An 18096-nucleotide genomic window follows, 5' to 3' on the forward strand; every position below is an offset into this window, starting at 1 on the left:
TCTCATGGTTTTTTGTTTTTTTAATTACAAGAGTGGAATGACAGGATATGTAACACATGGTATATAATGGAAGCATTCTGAAGGTTTTGCATCACGCATACATTTTTTTATCACGCTTGTTTTCCTGTCTTAGAAATTCCCACTGAAAATACACAGAAAAAAAAACTGTTTAGTTGCCAATTTTTTGCATTTATATATTTTATTCTTAAAACAGAATTAACAGGTTGCTTTTTTTCTGTACCGAAAAACAAAGCACTGTGAGCACTATAGATACGTTTTCCCTTGAAATTAGCTGAAAGTTTATGTAAGGGTATTCGAAGCATGGGTGAAAACTGCTAGATATGGGAAAGATAGGTGTGCCCATCTGGCACCCCTGCATTATTCTAAACACTCTAGGGGAGACTTTCTAGGCTAAATGGGTAAAAATTCTGGCTTAATTTGCGCAAAAATGAAATACCGTACCTATTTTGCATCATTTTGTGTTTTAGAAACCTCTCTCCCACCCTTGAAATTCTCTGCCTTTGAGCCCAAAAATTTTAGTGAAAATTTCTGGTACATAGTAAGCTGACTTAAACTTAAGGTACCGTCACATTTAGCGACGCTGCAGCGATCTAGACAACGATCCCGATCGCTGCAGCGTCGCTGTGTGGTCGCTGGAGAGCTGTCAGACAGACAGCTCTCCAGCGACCAACTATGCGAAGTCCCCTGGTAACCAGGGTAAACATCGGGTTACTAAGCGCGGCCCTGCGCTTAGTAACCCGATGTTTACCCTGGTTACCAGTGAAGACATCACTGAATCGGCGTCACATACGCCGATTCAGCGATGTCTACGGGAGATCCAGCAACGAAATAAAGTTCTGGCCTTTCTGCTCCGACCAACGATGGCACAGCAGGATCCTGATCGCTGCTGCCTGTCAAACTCAACGATATCGCTATCCAGGACGCTGCAACATCACGGATCGCTAGCGACATCGTTCAGTGTGAAGGTACCTTTAGATTAGAGACCCAAATCATTTGTAATTTCTTCCCCTTAAAATTAGTTAGGCATCTGCATTTTTCCTATTGAATGCAAATTTAATGGGTAGTCCACCTCTGACCTTTTTTTTTTCCCCTAAAAGCCATGCATGGTGGAAATAAGAAATATACTCACTTTCCGATCTCCATTGCTCCTCTTCCATAGCTGTGCAGGTCTCCGCCAGTGCCCAGGCTTCACCAGACTCTACGTTCTTTTCCTGTCGTGTTAATATGTGACAGCTGCAGACAATCAGTTGACAAATTGCTTACCTCTGCAGCCAGTGATTGGCAGCATAAGGCTACTTTCACACTAGCGTCGTGCACTGCTCGTCGCTATGCGTCGTTTTGTAGAAAAAAAATCCTGCAAAAGTGCTTGCAGGATGCGTTTTTTCTCCATTGACTTGCATTAGCGACGCAGTGCGACGCATTGCCACTCGTCGTGCGACTGTTGCGTCTTGTTGCGTCGGACCATCACCACCAAAAAACATTGCATGTAACGTTTTTTGGTGCGTCGTGTCCAGCATCTCCGACCGCGCATGCGCGGCCGGAACTCCGCCCCCTCCTCCCCGCACCTCACAATGGGGCAGCGGATGCGTTGAAAAACAGCATCCGCTGCCCCCGTTGTGCGGCGCATTCACTGCTTGCGTCGGTACGTCGCAACAACGCGATTCATCGTACGACGCTAGTGTGAAAGTAGCCTTAGTCACATGTTTGTCCGTCAGAAGTTAAAGCCATGACACAAGTGGGGAATACAGGACAGAACAGAGGATCTTTGGAGTTTTTTGTTTTTTTTTTCTCCCTTTGGGGCTTACGACTAAACTTCCCTCAAAACTGGATTCGGACGCATGCACCAACAGGGCTATAGACTAGGTCTGAGTGTCTGCCTCCATTAGGCGTACACACTTGAAAATTATGCAGAGGGCTTGTTCGCTCTGCAGCGCCATTATAGTCTATGGCCCTGTCAGCGTGTATGTCCGAGTCTTATTTTCCGCGGGGTTCGGACACACGCTGCAACGGGGCCACCGAATGGGTGCCATAGCGCAATGTGAAAGCACCAATAATGGAGCTGGCAGAGCAGCTGTGCATCATTTGACTTTGGGACTAAGCTTTTTGAGGTCGATGTGTCCTTCAGTGGTCAGACCTCCAGGAATCTGTTATCACCTATCGTGTAGATAATGTATTTGGTGGGGAAACCCTGGAAAAACATGCAAGATCCTTCTGAAAGCTATGGCTTCTGGTTCCCCCCCATACACGCGTGCTAGGCCAAACACTCAAGTGTAGGGAACAGGAGCAAGGAGGAAGCCACAGCTAGACATCATCTAACAGTGACTTATCTTGGCCAAAGTCCTAGAATCCGATGACAATATTCCCATTGCTCCAACCTCCTCTCCTCCGACATACACGTCAGATGGTCGTCTGGTCCCGCAGTTATCAGTAAGTTAGGTACATTTCTTATAAGACTGTGGAGGATGAGTACATGGTAGAGCAGCACGAGAGAATCTGAATTCCTGCTTTATGTAGTATAGACGTTTTATTGGGCTGTAAAAATATATTATGGAATTGCTGAATATGGTAAAATATGAGGTAATCAAATAATTACACTGACAAAATGAAGCGCAATTCCATCTTTTGTAGCTAGTTTTTTGTGTGAGCTGTTACCAATGGACCTGTGTTACTTGAATCTTTTGGCAAGTAGGAATGAATTGGGTAGTATAGAAGAAGAGAAGCAGATAGTTAAAATTCTGCACAGCTGCTCTTCAAGCGCTGTCAGCAAAATACAGGTGGTGTTTACAGTGCCGTGATCTGTGAATGGAGAGAACAGAGGGGCTGTTGTGATGGCTGACAGCACACTGCGTCAGCCCCTCTGCTTTCACAATGTGAACTCCATAAATGGTGCATGCATGTTGCAAAATATGCGATAATACAGTTGCAGGGGATACATAGGCCCCGCTGCTACGTAGTACTCCTGTTACCTGAAACTCCTTCCTAGAAAGAAAGTGGCTTATGATGCAAATTCCAGAGATTTTAGTAGACCAAAGTTGAGGGTTTTCAAGAAATTAAATAAAACAAAATGATTTTCAGTGTATTTATCTGTAGGATTCGTCACTGTAGTTTTTTAGTAGGAGGCTTTAGCAAGAAGCCAATTGATGATTGGGTAGTTGTAGGCACACATTTGACATAAGTAGATAACATGTTAGTGGGTCTGACTCTGCTGCAAAGACAGGACACCAAAGGACACCTGTGCAAATATGGGAAAAAAGAGACCTATTAATGAAAATTTTGGAATCCTGTGCACCACTCCTTGGTCTTTGCAGTTTTGGCGCACATCTCCACTGTATTGCCAAATAGCTCAAGTTCAGAAGTACCCAAGGCACCAGATGTTCTCCTCCCCAAAAAAAGTTTCTCTATTGATTCCAGCATACAAAAAAAATATTTTGTATGCTGTAATCAATAAAACTCATTGGGAAGAAAACATCTTGTGCATTTGATAGTGAGAATGCTCACTGTTCATGGTGCACACCGATACTTAGCAGTCCCATACTGTTAATAAATCCCTCGGGTGTATGCATTAAATATTTCCTCCATACACTATCTCCAATGTGTTTCCTTCTGACTGATGAAGGACCCTTAAGGGTATCAAAAGGGGGGTTGAAAAATTCACTGAGCCATGATAATAAAATACTCTTGCTGAGAGGGGCACCAAAACAATAGCCTTGTTGTCCACTAAGACTGCTTCAGGATGGTAGCGGGCAATTGTAATGCATATTTTCTAGGAAACTTGTGTATTTCCAGGTTCTTCTGATGATTAGCAGACAAGAAGTATGAGCGCCTCTAGCTGTATCGGGGGGCGACTATTTTTTCAGCCAGAAAGGTTAGGGTGTGAGAGGTATCAGGGGTGTGTATATATGGAAATATACTTACTGTCACTTTTGTTGGTTTTGTTTTTTTTTCTCTCTGTAGGGGAGTGCTCTGCTTTTTAAGCTTTGTAATAAAACATAAAAGTTTCTCTTGGGTATTTAGTTCTTTATGTAATAGTGTTTACAGTCCAGACTGGCAAATGATCTAGATGGAGATGCCTGCATCAGTTTGAAGTGATAGTTGAGTAATCTAAGGTCATGTAATGCTTCAGATGTTTGCTATCCTTGCAGGTGAGTCAGCCGTGCCGGCAGTACAGAGATGTCGTGCGTACGAGCCATGCCTCACTATACAATGTAGTCACTTTCTTCTTTTCAACTTTTGTTAATACAGTGCAGTTCCCACAGATATGTCAAATCTACATTAATTAAAAGTAGACAGAAAAATCTGGATACTAAAACATCCGAGCGCATCATGTAAGACTGTAACTTATTTTAAAAATGTTCTCAGACATAGACAATGATGATTGTAAAGCAGAAATGTTAATTTTACAAAAATAGGTTATCCAAAAACAGACATTTCTGGCTTAAGCACTACACATGCCATAAATGATAGGTGTGGTACCTGCGTGGAGAATGGGTTCCTCAGATCTCCACAGTCCGCTGGCTACTGTATCCAGGCGGCGGATAAATGGAGAGGTGGTGCATGTACACCCCTTTCCATTCTTTTCTGTGGGAATAATGGAACCCACCCCTGGGACTCCATATCTACCACACATGTATGGCATATCATTAGTGATGAGCGAATATATACTCGTTACTCGGGATTTCCCGAGCATGCTCAGGTGTCCTCCGAGTATTTTTTAGTGCTCGGAGATTTAGTTTTAATCGCCGCAGCTGAATGATTTACAGCTGTTCGCAAGGCTGAGTACATGTGGGGGTTGCCTGGTTGCTAGGGAATCCTCACATGTAATCAAGCAGGCTAGTAGCTGTAAATCATCCAGCTGCGGCGAAAAAAACTAAATCTCCGAGCACTAAAAAATACTCTGAGGACATCCGAGCGTGCTCGGGAAATCTCTAGTAACGAGTACACTCGCTCATCGCTACGTATATGTTATAATTGATATTGCATATTTTTTGCACCAGTCAGGAGTCACATTTAACATTACTGCAAGTTGGCCATGACCCCCATACCTCAACAACTTCCATCTTTCTTATGAAAGTACTCATTGCTTAATAGCAATAGCTGTCAGGAGCCTCTAACAGCCACTGGTGGAACTGCAATCCACCCGCAGCTTTTAACATGTTAAATGCCGCTGCCAGTCTGACAGCGTCACTTAACTCAACGCTTATAGGAAGCGTGTCATCGTGTGACATGATCACGCGGCACCGATGGGTCGGCATGACAACACGATGTCTGCAGAAGACCCCTGTGCTTGTCATTGCCGATCTCCTATGAACGCCGGCGCCCGTAGTCCATAATGATTTTTGATACTCATAGCAGTGCTGAAGCACTGCTGTGTTACACAAGCGATTGGTAGATTGCAGCTTCAAGTCTCATAAGGGAACCATTGAAGCAAGTATAAATATTTAAAAAAATATATTTTTTTCTACTTCATAAAAAAGTTCAAATCACCCCCCTTTTGCCTCATTCAAAATAAAACCATAAAAAATACACACATTTGGTATCAAAATATTAAAACAAAGCGATAAACTGCGTAACAAGAAAAAAATAAACTACAAAATGTAATTTTATTTTAATTTTATTTTTGGCCATCACAGCATTGTAATAACTGGCAATCAAAATATTTTATCTACCCCGAAATGGTGTCCATAAACACATCAGCTCGGCGCACAAAAATAAACCTTCATCCACCCCATAAAAATGGTCTCGGAAAATGGTCTTTTTTTATTTTTACAAACTTTGGATTTTTTTTTCACCAACACTTAAATAAAAAAGAACCTATACATGTTTGCTATCGCAGAACTCTTAATGACCAGGAGTAATGGCAGGTTAGTTTTAGCATTTAGTGAACATGTTAAAGAGAACCCCCACCCCCTCCCAAAAAAAAAAAAAATTGTGGAATTGCACTTTTTTTTTGCAGTTTCACCACACTTAGAATTTTTTTCCTGTTATTTTTTTCCCGTTATCAAGTACACTATATGGTTAAATCAATGGTGTCGTTCAAAAGTACAACTTGTACCGCAAAATAACAAGCCCTCCCACGGCCATATTGATGGAAAAATAAAATTATGGCTCTGGGAAGAAGGGTTGAAAAAAGGGGGGAAATCCCAAGGTCATAAAAGGGTTAATAGTTTAGATAGGGGTTAGTGTTTCTTAACTCCAGTCCTCAAGAGCCACCAACAGGCCATGTTTTCAGGATTTCCTTAGTATTGCATAGGCGACGAAATTAATGCTTGAGCAGGTGATGAAATTCTCACCTGTGCAATACTAAGCAAATCCTGAAAACTTGACCTGTTGGTGGCTCTTGAGGACTGGAGCTGAGAGACACTGAGATGTGAAATGTGGTGACAGATTCCCTTTAAGCCGGCTTCACACTGCCATCCACAGTCCGTGTACAGACCGCGATCTACTGACTGGTTTCCTGGTGTGAATACATCAGCTTCATATACGCATACTAGGCCAAGTTAAGGTGGTTGTATGGAAAAACTGAATCTGTCATGTCCACAATTTGTGATTGGCCTTGTGCTTGTCTACATTGCTGTTTTTTTTGTTTTTTTTTTTCCTCCCCCCTTCTGGAGTGCCTGTAGGGTATGTGCACACATTTCGGATTTAGCTGTGGATCCGCAGCAGTTTTCCATGCGGTGTACAGTACCATGTAAAGCTATGGAAAACGAAATCCTCTGTGCCCATGTTGCGGAAAATTCCGCGCAGAAACGCTTGGGTTAATTTTCCGCAGCATGTCAATTCTTTGTGCGGAATCTGCAGTATTTTACACCTATTCCATTATAGGAATCCGCAGGTGTAAAAACCCAGGCGAAATCCACACAAAATCTGTACAAAACCCGCAGGGAATCCGCAGGTAAAACGCAGATCATTTTACCTGCGGATTCTGTAGAATCCGACCCGAAAAATCCACAATGGAATCCGCAACGTGTGCACATACCCGAACATTGCATGCGTTAGTCTGCATTGTAGAACTCATCACAGTTGTGCATGCTGCAGATTTTTGTATGCAGGCCATCCTGACATGTGAAAAATTGGCCGTGTGCACCGGCACCCTGACCACAATGGGTCATTGTGCTCTGCGTGTGCATGGCATACACGGACAGTACACAGATGAATTATATGCTCTTCTGAATGAACCCTAAGCTGTTGAGTTTGGCTCAGGAGACTGTGGGTGATCCGGATATGATGAAAGCACACGGATTGTGAATTGCAGGCGTGTGAAGCCAACCTAAGACTGGCAGATACCCTAGATTGCTGTCAGACCATTTCAGCCCTCCCGACCAGTCATCCATGTGTGCTGATATCATTAATATATATAATATAATTTTTGGTTTGTTTTTCGGTATATTTAAAACTTGATCCCTTTTGCATACTTGAAAAGCCTGACTGCCTATTGCCATTACTATTAGGGATGAGCAGACTCGTGGAATTTTGGGTTCTTCTACCTGACCCGAACTTTATTCCGAAGTTTGGTTCGGGTACCTGAACTTCAACCAGAGCCTGAACCCTATTGAAAACAATGGGGACCCGGACTTCTGAACCAACCTAAAAATTCTGTCTTTCTCCCCCGGAACTCCGAACAAGACAACGGACGTCAGGGGAAAGTGCGTGTTTGGAGTAACTGTCCTGTACAAATGCCAAACATTTAAGTTTGGGTCCGCTCATCCCTGACCACTAGTATATATTCAGTAAGGACGCTTTATCAGGTCAAAAAGTCTGCGTTTGTCCCAGAGATGCAACCTTTTTTATATTTAGGGTTCCCAATATGCTTTTTTTTTTATTTTGTCTTTTCAGTGCTCACATAGTAATTATGCATCCTTAAGATATCCTGTGGGCAATGCACTCTTGTAAAGGACATTAAAAATAAGCTATAGGGTGAACGTAATAAAGTGGCTTGTATCTCTGGAACCATGTGGCATATTTCTAATAATAAAAAATAAGAGGTCCCAATGGAGATGTGCTAATAATATTAAAACGAAAACCTGGGACAGGACCTCTTTAAGGCGGCAGTAAGCTATGTATAGGAAAAAGCACCTACCGTATTTTTCTTCTAATATAAACACTGTGGATGAGCAATAATAATAATCTTTCTTTTTATATAGCGCTAGCATATTCCGCAGCGCTTTACAGTTTTGCACACATTATCATCGCTGTCCCCGATGGGGCTCACAATCTAAATTCCCTATCAGTAGGTCTTTGTAATGTGGGAGGAAACCGGAGTACCTGGAGGAAACCCACGCAAACACGGGGAGAACATACAAACTCCTTGCAGATGTTGTCCAAGGTGGGACCCAAGACTCCAGCACTGCAAGGCTGCTGTGCTATCCACTGCGCCACCGTGCTGCCCAGCATGGTTTAAGTTCTTTTTCAGATTTTTGTGTCTTTGACAATGTATGTCATGGATCCTTTATATCAATATATTAATAATTTTTGTAAAAAAAAAAAAGCAATAATCTAAGGCCCAACCACAAAGTTTCCCATGTTAAATTTTCAATAGATCCTTTAAAACAGATGCAATGCAGATGATGGCTGTATGGTATTCCTTTTTTTTATTGTATAGAACGCTCCCATTGGGTTCTATGGGTGAGTCTAATACATAAAATGGAGGAGACTAGTGCATGCTGTTTTTCTTCTCCCCACGCCCCCAAACATTTAGTCCACGTGAAAAATCGCTCAGCTGAACTATAAGATTCCATAACATTGGTCTGTATGCGAACCATTTTGTACATGGACAACACAGATATGAAAGCCACTTCTCTGAACTAGACCTAAAGTTGAGGAATCTAAAAATGGGATCTTCGTTTCTATGGTGTATATTTATACAAGAATTCTAGATTTAAAAAGTAACAAAAATTTATATTTAAACATTGATCAATCTTTGCTAAACTATTAATTTTTGTAATCTACTTATTGCCTTTCTTGCTTCGTTTTCTTCCAAACTCCATGCTGCATATTTCTGCAGTGTATGTAGCAGTTTTGCACTGCAGACTCCTGTGATTGTGCTCCTCAGGAAGACTCTGCTTCCTTCTGTGAGCCGGCACTCCAGTGATGGCCACTTACTGTAGTTTGTCAGTGGATCTCATGGAGGGTGTGTGATGAGGTTGTTCAGCAGCTGATGCTACTGAAACACTGCCATAAAAATGCTCTTTCATTGGCTTGCTGCAGATAGGCTTGGTTTCAACCACATTAGTCTGTGGTGGATTTGTTTATCATTTTTGCTGATAAAAAAGCATTTATTAGGTGTATGTTTGTCTGGGAACCAAAAGAAATTGCTTTTTTTGGGTACCAAAGCCACATGATCCAGCTCACCAAAAAGTACCAGACTGCTAATCACTACTGTGCTCCCACTACAGGTAGTCCTCGACTTACAACGTTGATCCGTTCTTACGCGGTGTCGTAAACCGAATTTCGACGTAAGTGGGACCATACGTTCATAGAGTACTGTACCATAATAACAGTACAGTACTGCAAACACTTAGCCTATCCAAACACCTATCCTAACACAGTACCCTACATAATTATCAATAAACATCCAGGTACAGTAAAATATTGTACAGTACGTTAATGAAATGCTGTACTGTAAGTGCTGTAACAGTAATAAACAGTGTACTCCTTCCTTTTCTTTGATGCACTAGTGTCCGATGAGTCTAGCTTACGTTTGGGAGCCATAATGAAGGGTGTTATGGCGTGCAGGAGACTCGTTTTCCTCGTGTAACTGGGTACAGTGTACAGTACTGGACTCTATTCTTCCGCCACTGCACGTAGTTGCACGTAGTTCGACTTACGATGCAAAACTGCGTAAGTCGGAATGAGGCGTTGTATAAAGCTTTGTAACCACGAAACGACGTAACTCGCGACCGTCTTAACCCGAGGACTAACTGTATTTCCAAACTCTCCCTATCTGAGCATGGGGATGGGGAACAGACGTTCACGCAGGAGTATGGATAGTTTAGATCTGCAGTTTAAAGGAAACTGTCACACACACCCCCCCCCCCCCCCCCACCCCCAGGCATTTGAAACTAAAAGGGACACCTTGTGCAGCAGTAATGCTGCATTCTGTCAACGTGGCTCTTTTAGTTATTGGTGCTGTACCTGCAGAAATAATCCGTTTTGTAATTTGTCCCAAATACCTTTCTTCAGTCAAGGAGGCAGGCCTTTCCCCCCCTGCTGCAGACGCCACACAGCCGTCACTCAAATCCTCTTGGCGCCGCCTCCTCATCGCTGTTTTGAAATGAGCCTGCGCTCTTTTCTCCTGCCTTGGGCAGGCGCAGTGAGCGCTGCCCGTCCTCTGTCCTCATATGCAGTCTAGCTGACTGCGCCTGTGCAGCCGCCCTGCCTGTGAATCCCAGCCCCGCAGTGTCTTCTTATTTATTCATACTACCGGGCTGGGATTCACGGATATTCATTGGTCGCGGCCTCTGTCTGTCATGGAATCCAAGTCGCTGATTGGTCTCGCCAGCTGCCTGTCATGGCTGCTGCGACCACCAATCAGCAACGGGCACAGTCCGATTAGTCCCTCCCTACTTCCCTGCAGTCAGTGCCCGGCGCCCGCTCCATACTCCCCACAGTCACCGCTCACACAGGGTTAATGCCAGCGGTAACGGACCGCATTATGCCGCGGGTAACTCACTCCATTACCGCCGCTATTAACCCTGTGTGACCAAGTTTTTACAATTGATGCTGCCTATGTAGCGTCAATAGTAAAAAGATCTAATGTTAAAAATAATTTTAAAAAATAAAAAATCATTATATACTCACCTTCCGCCACCTTTCCCGCTTCTCGCGACGCTCCGGTGACCGCTGCATGCAAGCCGCAGGTTCCGGTGGCAAGGATGGTATGCGAGAAGGACCTGCCATGACGTCACAGTCATGTGACCGCGACATCATCACAGGTCCTGCGCTCATACCAACCCTGGGACCAGAAGCTGCTGCGTGCACCGCACACAGGGCCAGGACTTCAAAGGGCCTTCGGAATGCGAGTATATGTTTATTTTTTATTTTAAGTCTGTATACTACGTGGCTCTGTGCTGTATACTACGTGGCTCTGTGCTGTATACTACGTGGCTCTGTGCTGTATACTACGTGGCTCTGTGCTGTATACTACGTGGCTCTGTGCTGTATACTACGTGGCTGTGCAGTATACTACGTGGCTGTGCAGTATACTACGTGGCTGTGCAATATACTACGTGGCTGTGCAATATACTACATGGCTGGGCAACATACTACGTGGACATGCATATTCTAGAATACCCGGTGCGTTAGAATCGGGCCACCATCTAGTTTATAATTGTGCAATCTTAAGGCCTGCGGTCCTATTTCATGGCATTGTCATTTCATTTGAAACACTCGGAAACACTGCAAATCTCTAGTTCTGTTGTCTTGTTGGTACTACTGCATGCTCTGTCCTCTAGTATGTGATGGTACATGTAAGGTAGAGATGGTTGGGGTAAGGAATAGTTAGGAGTGTAAAATTTACATCATAGTCTGCTCATTAGTCACCATATGAGCTTGTTGTTTAGCATAGTTAATTCTTTGGACCTTCAGATTGCTGTGGCTTGGTAATGCTTAGTTTTTTTTATTTTTTTCTCCCTCCTCAAAGCTGCAGTGGAGAGTCAGGGTAAGAGCAAATCCTATATTTTACATTTGTGCTTCATCCATGTGAACATACCAAGTTTAGAAACTTTTCACTTCCTGACACCCTGTCACACCAACCTACCGTATTTCCTGACCATAAGTGCCCATCCCTTTAAAGGGATGCGGCATTAAAAGTTTTTACATTTATTTTTTTTGTTTTGTGATGTTATTGAGTACATCACTCATCCATTCAGTGTTAGAAAGCTTCAGTTTCACTAAAGTGCACTGGTTGTTCATGCATGCCCGAGATTACAGCAGCTGGACGCATGCCAGAGTGCTCATGTGACGTTTGCAGTCTTACCTCCACGGTGGTTGGTGACTGAATGCGTGCTTGTTTTCCCCTTTATTATCTTTCTCTTCAGAGGCGACAACCCGGAAATACCGCAGATGGGTTAGATTTGTTGTCGAATGCTGGAAAGATGAAAAATGCGTCTATTACACTTACTGACATGCATTACTGGTTGCAAAGACTTTGCACACTTCCAAATATGAGCATGTGGGTTGCATCGTCAACAGTATTTTTTTTAAGTTATGTCCCCTTTAATGCTTGGTTCACCTGTAAAAATGTGCCACCAGCCAAATATGCTTGTCATTTCAGTGTGGGAAGGATAGGTGTTTGGTGCTAGTCATCCTGAGAACTCTAGTGAATTGGCCAAAAAGAACTAACACACCGCTTCTCCAGTCAAAAATGTAGCAAAGCAGTCATTGCAATATGTAAAAGAACATAAAACAAAGTTTTTTTGAGTTTAGATTCTGTTATAGGAATAGAAAAACACAATAAATACAGGGGGCAGCGCAGTCATCTACCAGACAAACTGCAAGTGATTAGACCTGTCCACTATTTTACTGGAAGAATTGTATATTGTTTTTTCCCTATAAAAATGACAGAATCTGTATTTGAGGCTTCTAGGGGCGCCTTCAGTGAAGATGTGAAAATTGCAAATTTAAGTAAGAAATGGAAGGTGAAGCCCTGGTCATCTCTTTTAGATTTCCGCTTGAGATGGAGTCTGAAGTTATTTGTGACCTCCATGTACAGAGGTGTTCAAGATCTGACCAAGTAGATGTCACCACTACTATTCATTATAAATTCAGGTTTAAATGCAGAAATCTTGCTAGAACGTGGACAGCAAAAGCGGTAATTTTAATATTTCCCAGCAGAGCAGATTACCTTGCTGTTGTGTTTTTTGTTAGTTGCAGTTTGGTTTTGTTGTTTGGGTGCAGCATGTGGCAGTTTTATGTAGATTTTTTGTCAAGTTTGCTTACTGGCTTTTTACAGTTCATTTTATATGGGAAGTTGCCTAGTTTTTGGTGATTTAAAGCAGAAACGTTGAGAGTTGTGATGTAGCAGACTACTCACGGAAGGTTACAGCTATTGTTCAAGATTATTATAAATTAATCTGGTGGCAAAAAAATGCTATGAAAAAAAAATGTAACTGATGCTCCAGTGGTTCTCGCCATTATTTATGGCATGTCGTCACTCCAGGAAAATAGTCACATAATGGCTTCTGCCAATATATGTCCTCAGTGTTTTCGTGCTGTACCAAATAGTGTCCCCACTGAGGCCTATGGTTGCTGCAGATTAATTGGACAATATTTCATGTTTTTAAATTGTAAAGAGATTTCCTTGGTAAACTTCATTTTTGGCGCCATGGTAGCAGCCTTTTTTTTTTTTTTTTTTTTTTTTATAGACCCTTACTGTTTGTTGATTTTTTATTTTTTTTTGAGAGGTTTATGTTGAACGTCTCGTTTTGCCACTTTTGGGTATTGAATCATATAGTGTAGCAGGGTCAGTCTTTACTTGACATCAGGAGAAAAACTTTTGTGTTTGGACTATGTATGAAAGTCTAATTGATCAGAATTTGATTTGGTTTTGTTTTTCTGACTACTTGACTGTTTCGTCCTGGTTTTGGTTTTGAAGCAGTCTTAAAATCTACTCCCCACCCCCACCCCCACCCCCACCCCCATGTGTAGGGAGGTGCTAATGAGAAAGCCTTTTGCCTTAAATTTCTAAAAGGATGCACTTTCTGGTTCTGTTTATAGGTTACAAGGCAGATCCATGAGCATGAGCAGGAGAACGAGTTGCGGGAACAGATGTCAGGATATAAGCGGATGCGGCGCCAGCACCAGAAGCAGCTGATCGCCCTGGAGAATAAGCTGAAGGCTGAGATGGACGAGCACCGCCTTAAGCTGCAGAAGGAGGTGGAGACTCATGCCAACAACGCGTCCATCGAGCTGGAAAAGCTTTCCAAGAGGCAAATCGTAGGCATGGATAAAGAGGTAAACGGCAGCCTTCTGTCATAAGCATGTGCATGAAGTACGTTGGTAAAATATATTTAGGTAGACTTTCTTGTATCTCAGATTTTTGTTTGTGGGTATCTGATTATTAAAAACAACCTAATATATATATCCAAAACTATGTGGCAATTGATGTAGGGCTCCTTGAAATATGTTATGTGCACTCTTAAAAACGAGAAATGTAAGGAACAAATCCAATGGTCCAGGGCAGTGATCTCCTTAGAATAGGTGAAGCACAAGAGAAGGGTCTACAGCCAAAAGTAATTTAAGGGAGGGTGGGTTGTTGTTTATTGAATGAAGTAGAAGATGGCGATCAGATGTGTAACGGTGCAGCTTTGTAGACTAGTCGAAGAGTCTAGAAATCTACTAGATACCAGTAATTATATTAATGGGCGACAGCCACTAGTCATTAGTATAGCTGAATATATATCATCTTGAAAATCGGCGCATGATGTGCATTTTCAATTTGCTTATTCTTCCACAGTAACGTTCTGCTTTTTTACAATGGTTTTCACCATATGCATTGCTTCGTAATGCAGCTGGGGGAAACCTGAGACACAATTCGCTTGTCCATGTGCGTTCATGTCTTTCTTGTTTCAGCAGCATCGCTAAACTGTTAGAGACGGGTGTTAGTGATTTAGGCAACATGTTTTAACAATGGTTTGGAGGTGAGGACGAAAGGACAGATCAGGAGCTAGTACAAGTGTCCATTTACATGAAGCTGCACGGTACGACCACAGATTTGGTAACCTTTTACCGATCAGCGGTCGTGTTAATGCCTGTTTACACGGGCAGACCAAAGTAAGCGCACACTGGGCGACACACGCTAGATTGCTGGGTGCTCATAGTCTGCCATAGTTCTCTGCAGTGCAGGTTCTTTTTACACAAGTCAATGTGCCACCAAGAACTATGATTTTTTTGCGCTGCATAAGAGATTATTTTCACTTGATGAACGAATGTTTTGCTCGTTCATCGGGTGATCGGCAGCTTGTTTACATGGTAAGATGATCCTGAAGCGAGCGTTAACACTTGTTCACGATTATCTCGCAGTGTAAATGCAGCTTAATTCCATGTTATGATGTTTGATAACTATGGAGGATGGTGGTGTCAGTGGAGATGATACAGGAGGAAACAAAAAGAGCTCAGTTTATTAAAATATGCATTAAGTTTCAAATATGGGTAAGACATGGCAACACATACAGCTGGAAGATGAGTACTTGTGATTTTTAGGATGGCAGAAGAAATGCCTTGGAAAGATGTAAAAAGCTCAGTGTTATCCACATAAAGGAGGCGATGGAAATCCAAGCAGCTGAGAATCTGCCAAATTGTGAACTTGTAATGAGATAGCAGGAGGGTCCCACACTAGAAATAACATTAACCTGGTGGGCAGATGAGTGGAAACCAAATAACAATATGGTCATTAGGACAAAGGAGCAGGAAAAGCAGATAACAATTGAGTGATCTACTGTGTCAAATGCAGGAGATCTAGAAGGATTAACGGTGAGAATTGTCCATTGGATTTAGCCGACAAGAGATGATTAGATACTTTGGCTAATGCTGTGTCAGCAGAATGCAGAAGGCTCATGGTAAGGGGGTCCATCAGAGACATAGATGGACTAGAGGAGGAAAAATCAGCAATATAGTTATCAGCGAGGAGAGATTAAGAGTTGATGTGTGTTTTCCATCGGGAGCAGTTTTACCGCTGCAACTAGGTCCATTGTTTTTATGGACAATTTTATTTATTTACTTTGAATGTTAATCACCCAGGTTATGCATAGAAGCCACCATGTCTATGTAAATCACGCCCAAAAGATGACTATGAAGCAAATAAAGCTAATACCAAGTGCACAAAATAATAATAAAAATCTATTGGCTTATATAATGTGAACATGTGTGCTGTACTATGCTTGGATGGAATACATTCTACACGGTTTCTTCTGGAAGACACATCTTTTCAGTTAAACCTGAAATAAGCAATTAAAAAGCCACTCAGCTAGTATCTTTGATACGGAAGGAGTCTGTATTATGTAGCACAATAGATGGTTGATAGGGTTGTCCAGGAATAGAAACAGTCGTTGTTTGTCTCTGCTAAAGGCAATCTGTCAGCAGGATTTCACCCCTCTAAACCATTTGTATGCACATGTCCATCTTGCAAAGACAAGTCCAGCAATACCTTTTGGCTAGACAGTCCATTCCTCCACTGCCGTGAAATCGTAATCTGCATTTGAATTAATATGTGAGACTGCAGTGCTTTTGGCGCATGAAAGTTCTTTTCCAACCTCTATCACTCCAGTTCTGTTCTCCGCCAATGCTGCTGTCTGACTGACAGTTCCTTTACCTGATGTCACACAGCATGGAGGCTGTCAGTCAGACAGAAGGAAGCAGTACTGGACAGGAAATAGAGCTAGAGTGACGGAGGCTTGTAGAGAGCTTTCACGCATTCAAGGCACTAATTCAAAAACCGATTTCTCTGAAGCTGAGTAATGGACTGTGTAGCTAAAGGAATGGCTGGGCTAGGTAGTGGGAGGGGGAAGGGTAAAATCCTGCTGACAGATTACCTTTTATAAACTGAAAAAAAGGAGCCATAATAAGAACACAGTCCATGGAAAAATATTTCACTATTTCTGGATTAAAAATATTTTGTAAAATTAATATTCCAGAACCAAAAAAAAATCATACTTCTGTGATGTCATTTTTAGTTTGGAGTGGTTTGGCACAAAGCATTTTTGGAAAAACACTGCAGTTTCATGGCAGTCTTTCATGCAGTGTTTTTGAGCCAAAGGGCATTCGAAAGCATCAAGGAATATTAAAGTAGGGTTTGGGAAGGGTTTTGATGGGTCTTGTGGTTTTTTTTTCTTTTTTCTTACGGAAAAAAAAAATCTGTGTTTTTACCATTCTAGCAAAACCTAATGAGATTTCTACAATTTCATTCACATGTTTTTTGTTTCTTTTTTTAACCCCTTTACCCCCAAGGGTGGTTTGCACGTTAATGACCGGGCCATTTTTTACAATTCTGACCACTGTCCCTTTATGAGGTTATAACTCTGGAACGCTTCAACAGATCCCGGTGATTCTGACATTGTTTTCTCGGGACATATTGTACTTCTTGATAGTGGTAAAATTTCTTTGATATTACCTGCATTTATTTGTGAAAAAAACGAAAATTTGGCGAAAATTTTGAAAATTTCGCATTTTTCCAACTTTGAATTTTTATCCAATTAAATCACAGAGATATGTCACACAAAATACATCATGTTATAGTGTAAGATCGCTGATCTGACACTTTGCTGTGCACTGCGTCAGATCAGCGATCTGACATGCACTCCTGGAGGCTTCCCGGCGCCTGCTCTGAGCAGGCGCTGTGAAGCCACCTCCCTGCAGGACCTGGATGCAGTTCCGCGGCCATTTTGGATCCGGGCCTGCTGCAGGGAGGAGGAGGTAAGAGACCCTCGGAGCAACGCAATCACATCGCGTTGCTCCGAGGGTCTCAGGGAAGCACGCAGGGAGCCCCCTCCCTGTGCGATGCTTCCCTATACCGCCGGAACACTGCGATCATGTTTGATTGCAGCGTTCCGGGAGTTAATGTGCTTGGGGCGGTCCGTGACCGCTTCTGGCACATAGTGCCGGATGTCAGCTGACACCCGGCCGCGATCCCCCCATGAGTGCGGCTGATCGCGCTGGGCGTACTATTCCGTCCTTGGGTAGTAGGGCCCACCCCACATGGACGGAATAGTACGTCCAATGGTAGAAAGGGGTTAATATAACCTGTAGTGCAGTTTAAACATAAAATGCTACGTGTCAATTTTTTCAGGCAGTTTTACTACAGATTTTTCCCATTTGAGATCAAAAAGGCTTGGCATGTAATTTCTCCTGCGGGTTTCAGGTCATTGCCTAAAAGATTACATCAAAACACTGTAAGTATAAATTGGTGTCCTTTTTGCAACATACACTTCTCGCTTTTACTCAAAATGCAGAAAGAAGAGGTGTTTTGTTTTTTCCCCCCAGAAAATGCTGTTTGTTAAACCAGCCTTATAGGGAATTTGCCACCAAGTTTTCGCCACCTAATCAGAGAGCACCACGATGTAGAGACCAGAGACCTCGATTCTA

At 42.5% G+C, this 18096-nt stretch overlaps 1 protein-coding gene and 1 long non-coding RNA gene across 12 annotated transcripts in view; one reads left to right on the forward strand and one right to left on the reverse strand.

Moving 5' to 3' along the window:
• Positions 1 to 18096, forward strand: part of TAOK3 (TAO kinase 3) — a 285308-nt gene that overhangs the window by 198445 nt on the left and 68767 nt on the right. For 7 of the 11 annotated variants that reach the window (XM_077292194.1, XM_077292197.1, XM_077292174.1 and 4 more), the window contains one exon: positions 13735 to 13971. In XM_077292194.1, coding sequence (XP_077148309.1) covers positions 13735 to 13971 — 237 coding nt within the window. Of the gene's footprint in view, positions 1 to 11659; positions 11678 to 13734; positions 13972 to 18096 lie in introns of all 11 variants that reach the window. The other 4 variants (XM_077292154.1, XM_077292162.1, XM_077292158.1 and 1 more) reach the window with 1 other exon arrangement.
• The window catches only part of LOC143809038 (uncharacterized), a 78262-nt gene that overhangs the window by 34183 nt on the left and 25983 nt on the right, over positions 1 to 18096 (reverse strand). The window contains exon 2 of the long non-coding RNA XR_013222041.1: positions 11996 to 12105. This is a non-coding gene — a long non-coding RNA (uncharacterized LOC143809038). The remainder of the gene's footprint in view (positions 1 to 11995; positions 12106 to 18096) is intronic.

This window comes from Ranitomeya variabilis, chromosome 1 (genome assembly GCF_051348905.1).
Source record: "Ranitomeya variabilis isolate aRanVar5 chromosome 1, aRanVar5.hap1, whole genome shotgun sequence".
NCBI lineage: Eukaryota > Metazoa > Chordata > Amphibia > Anura > Dendrobatidae > Ranitomeya > Ranitomeya variabilis.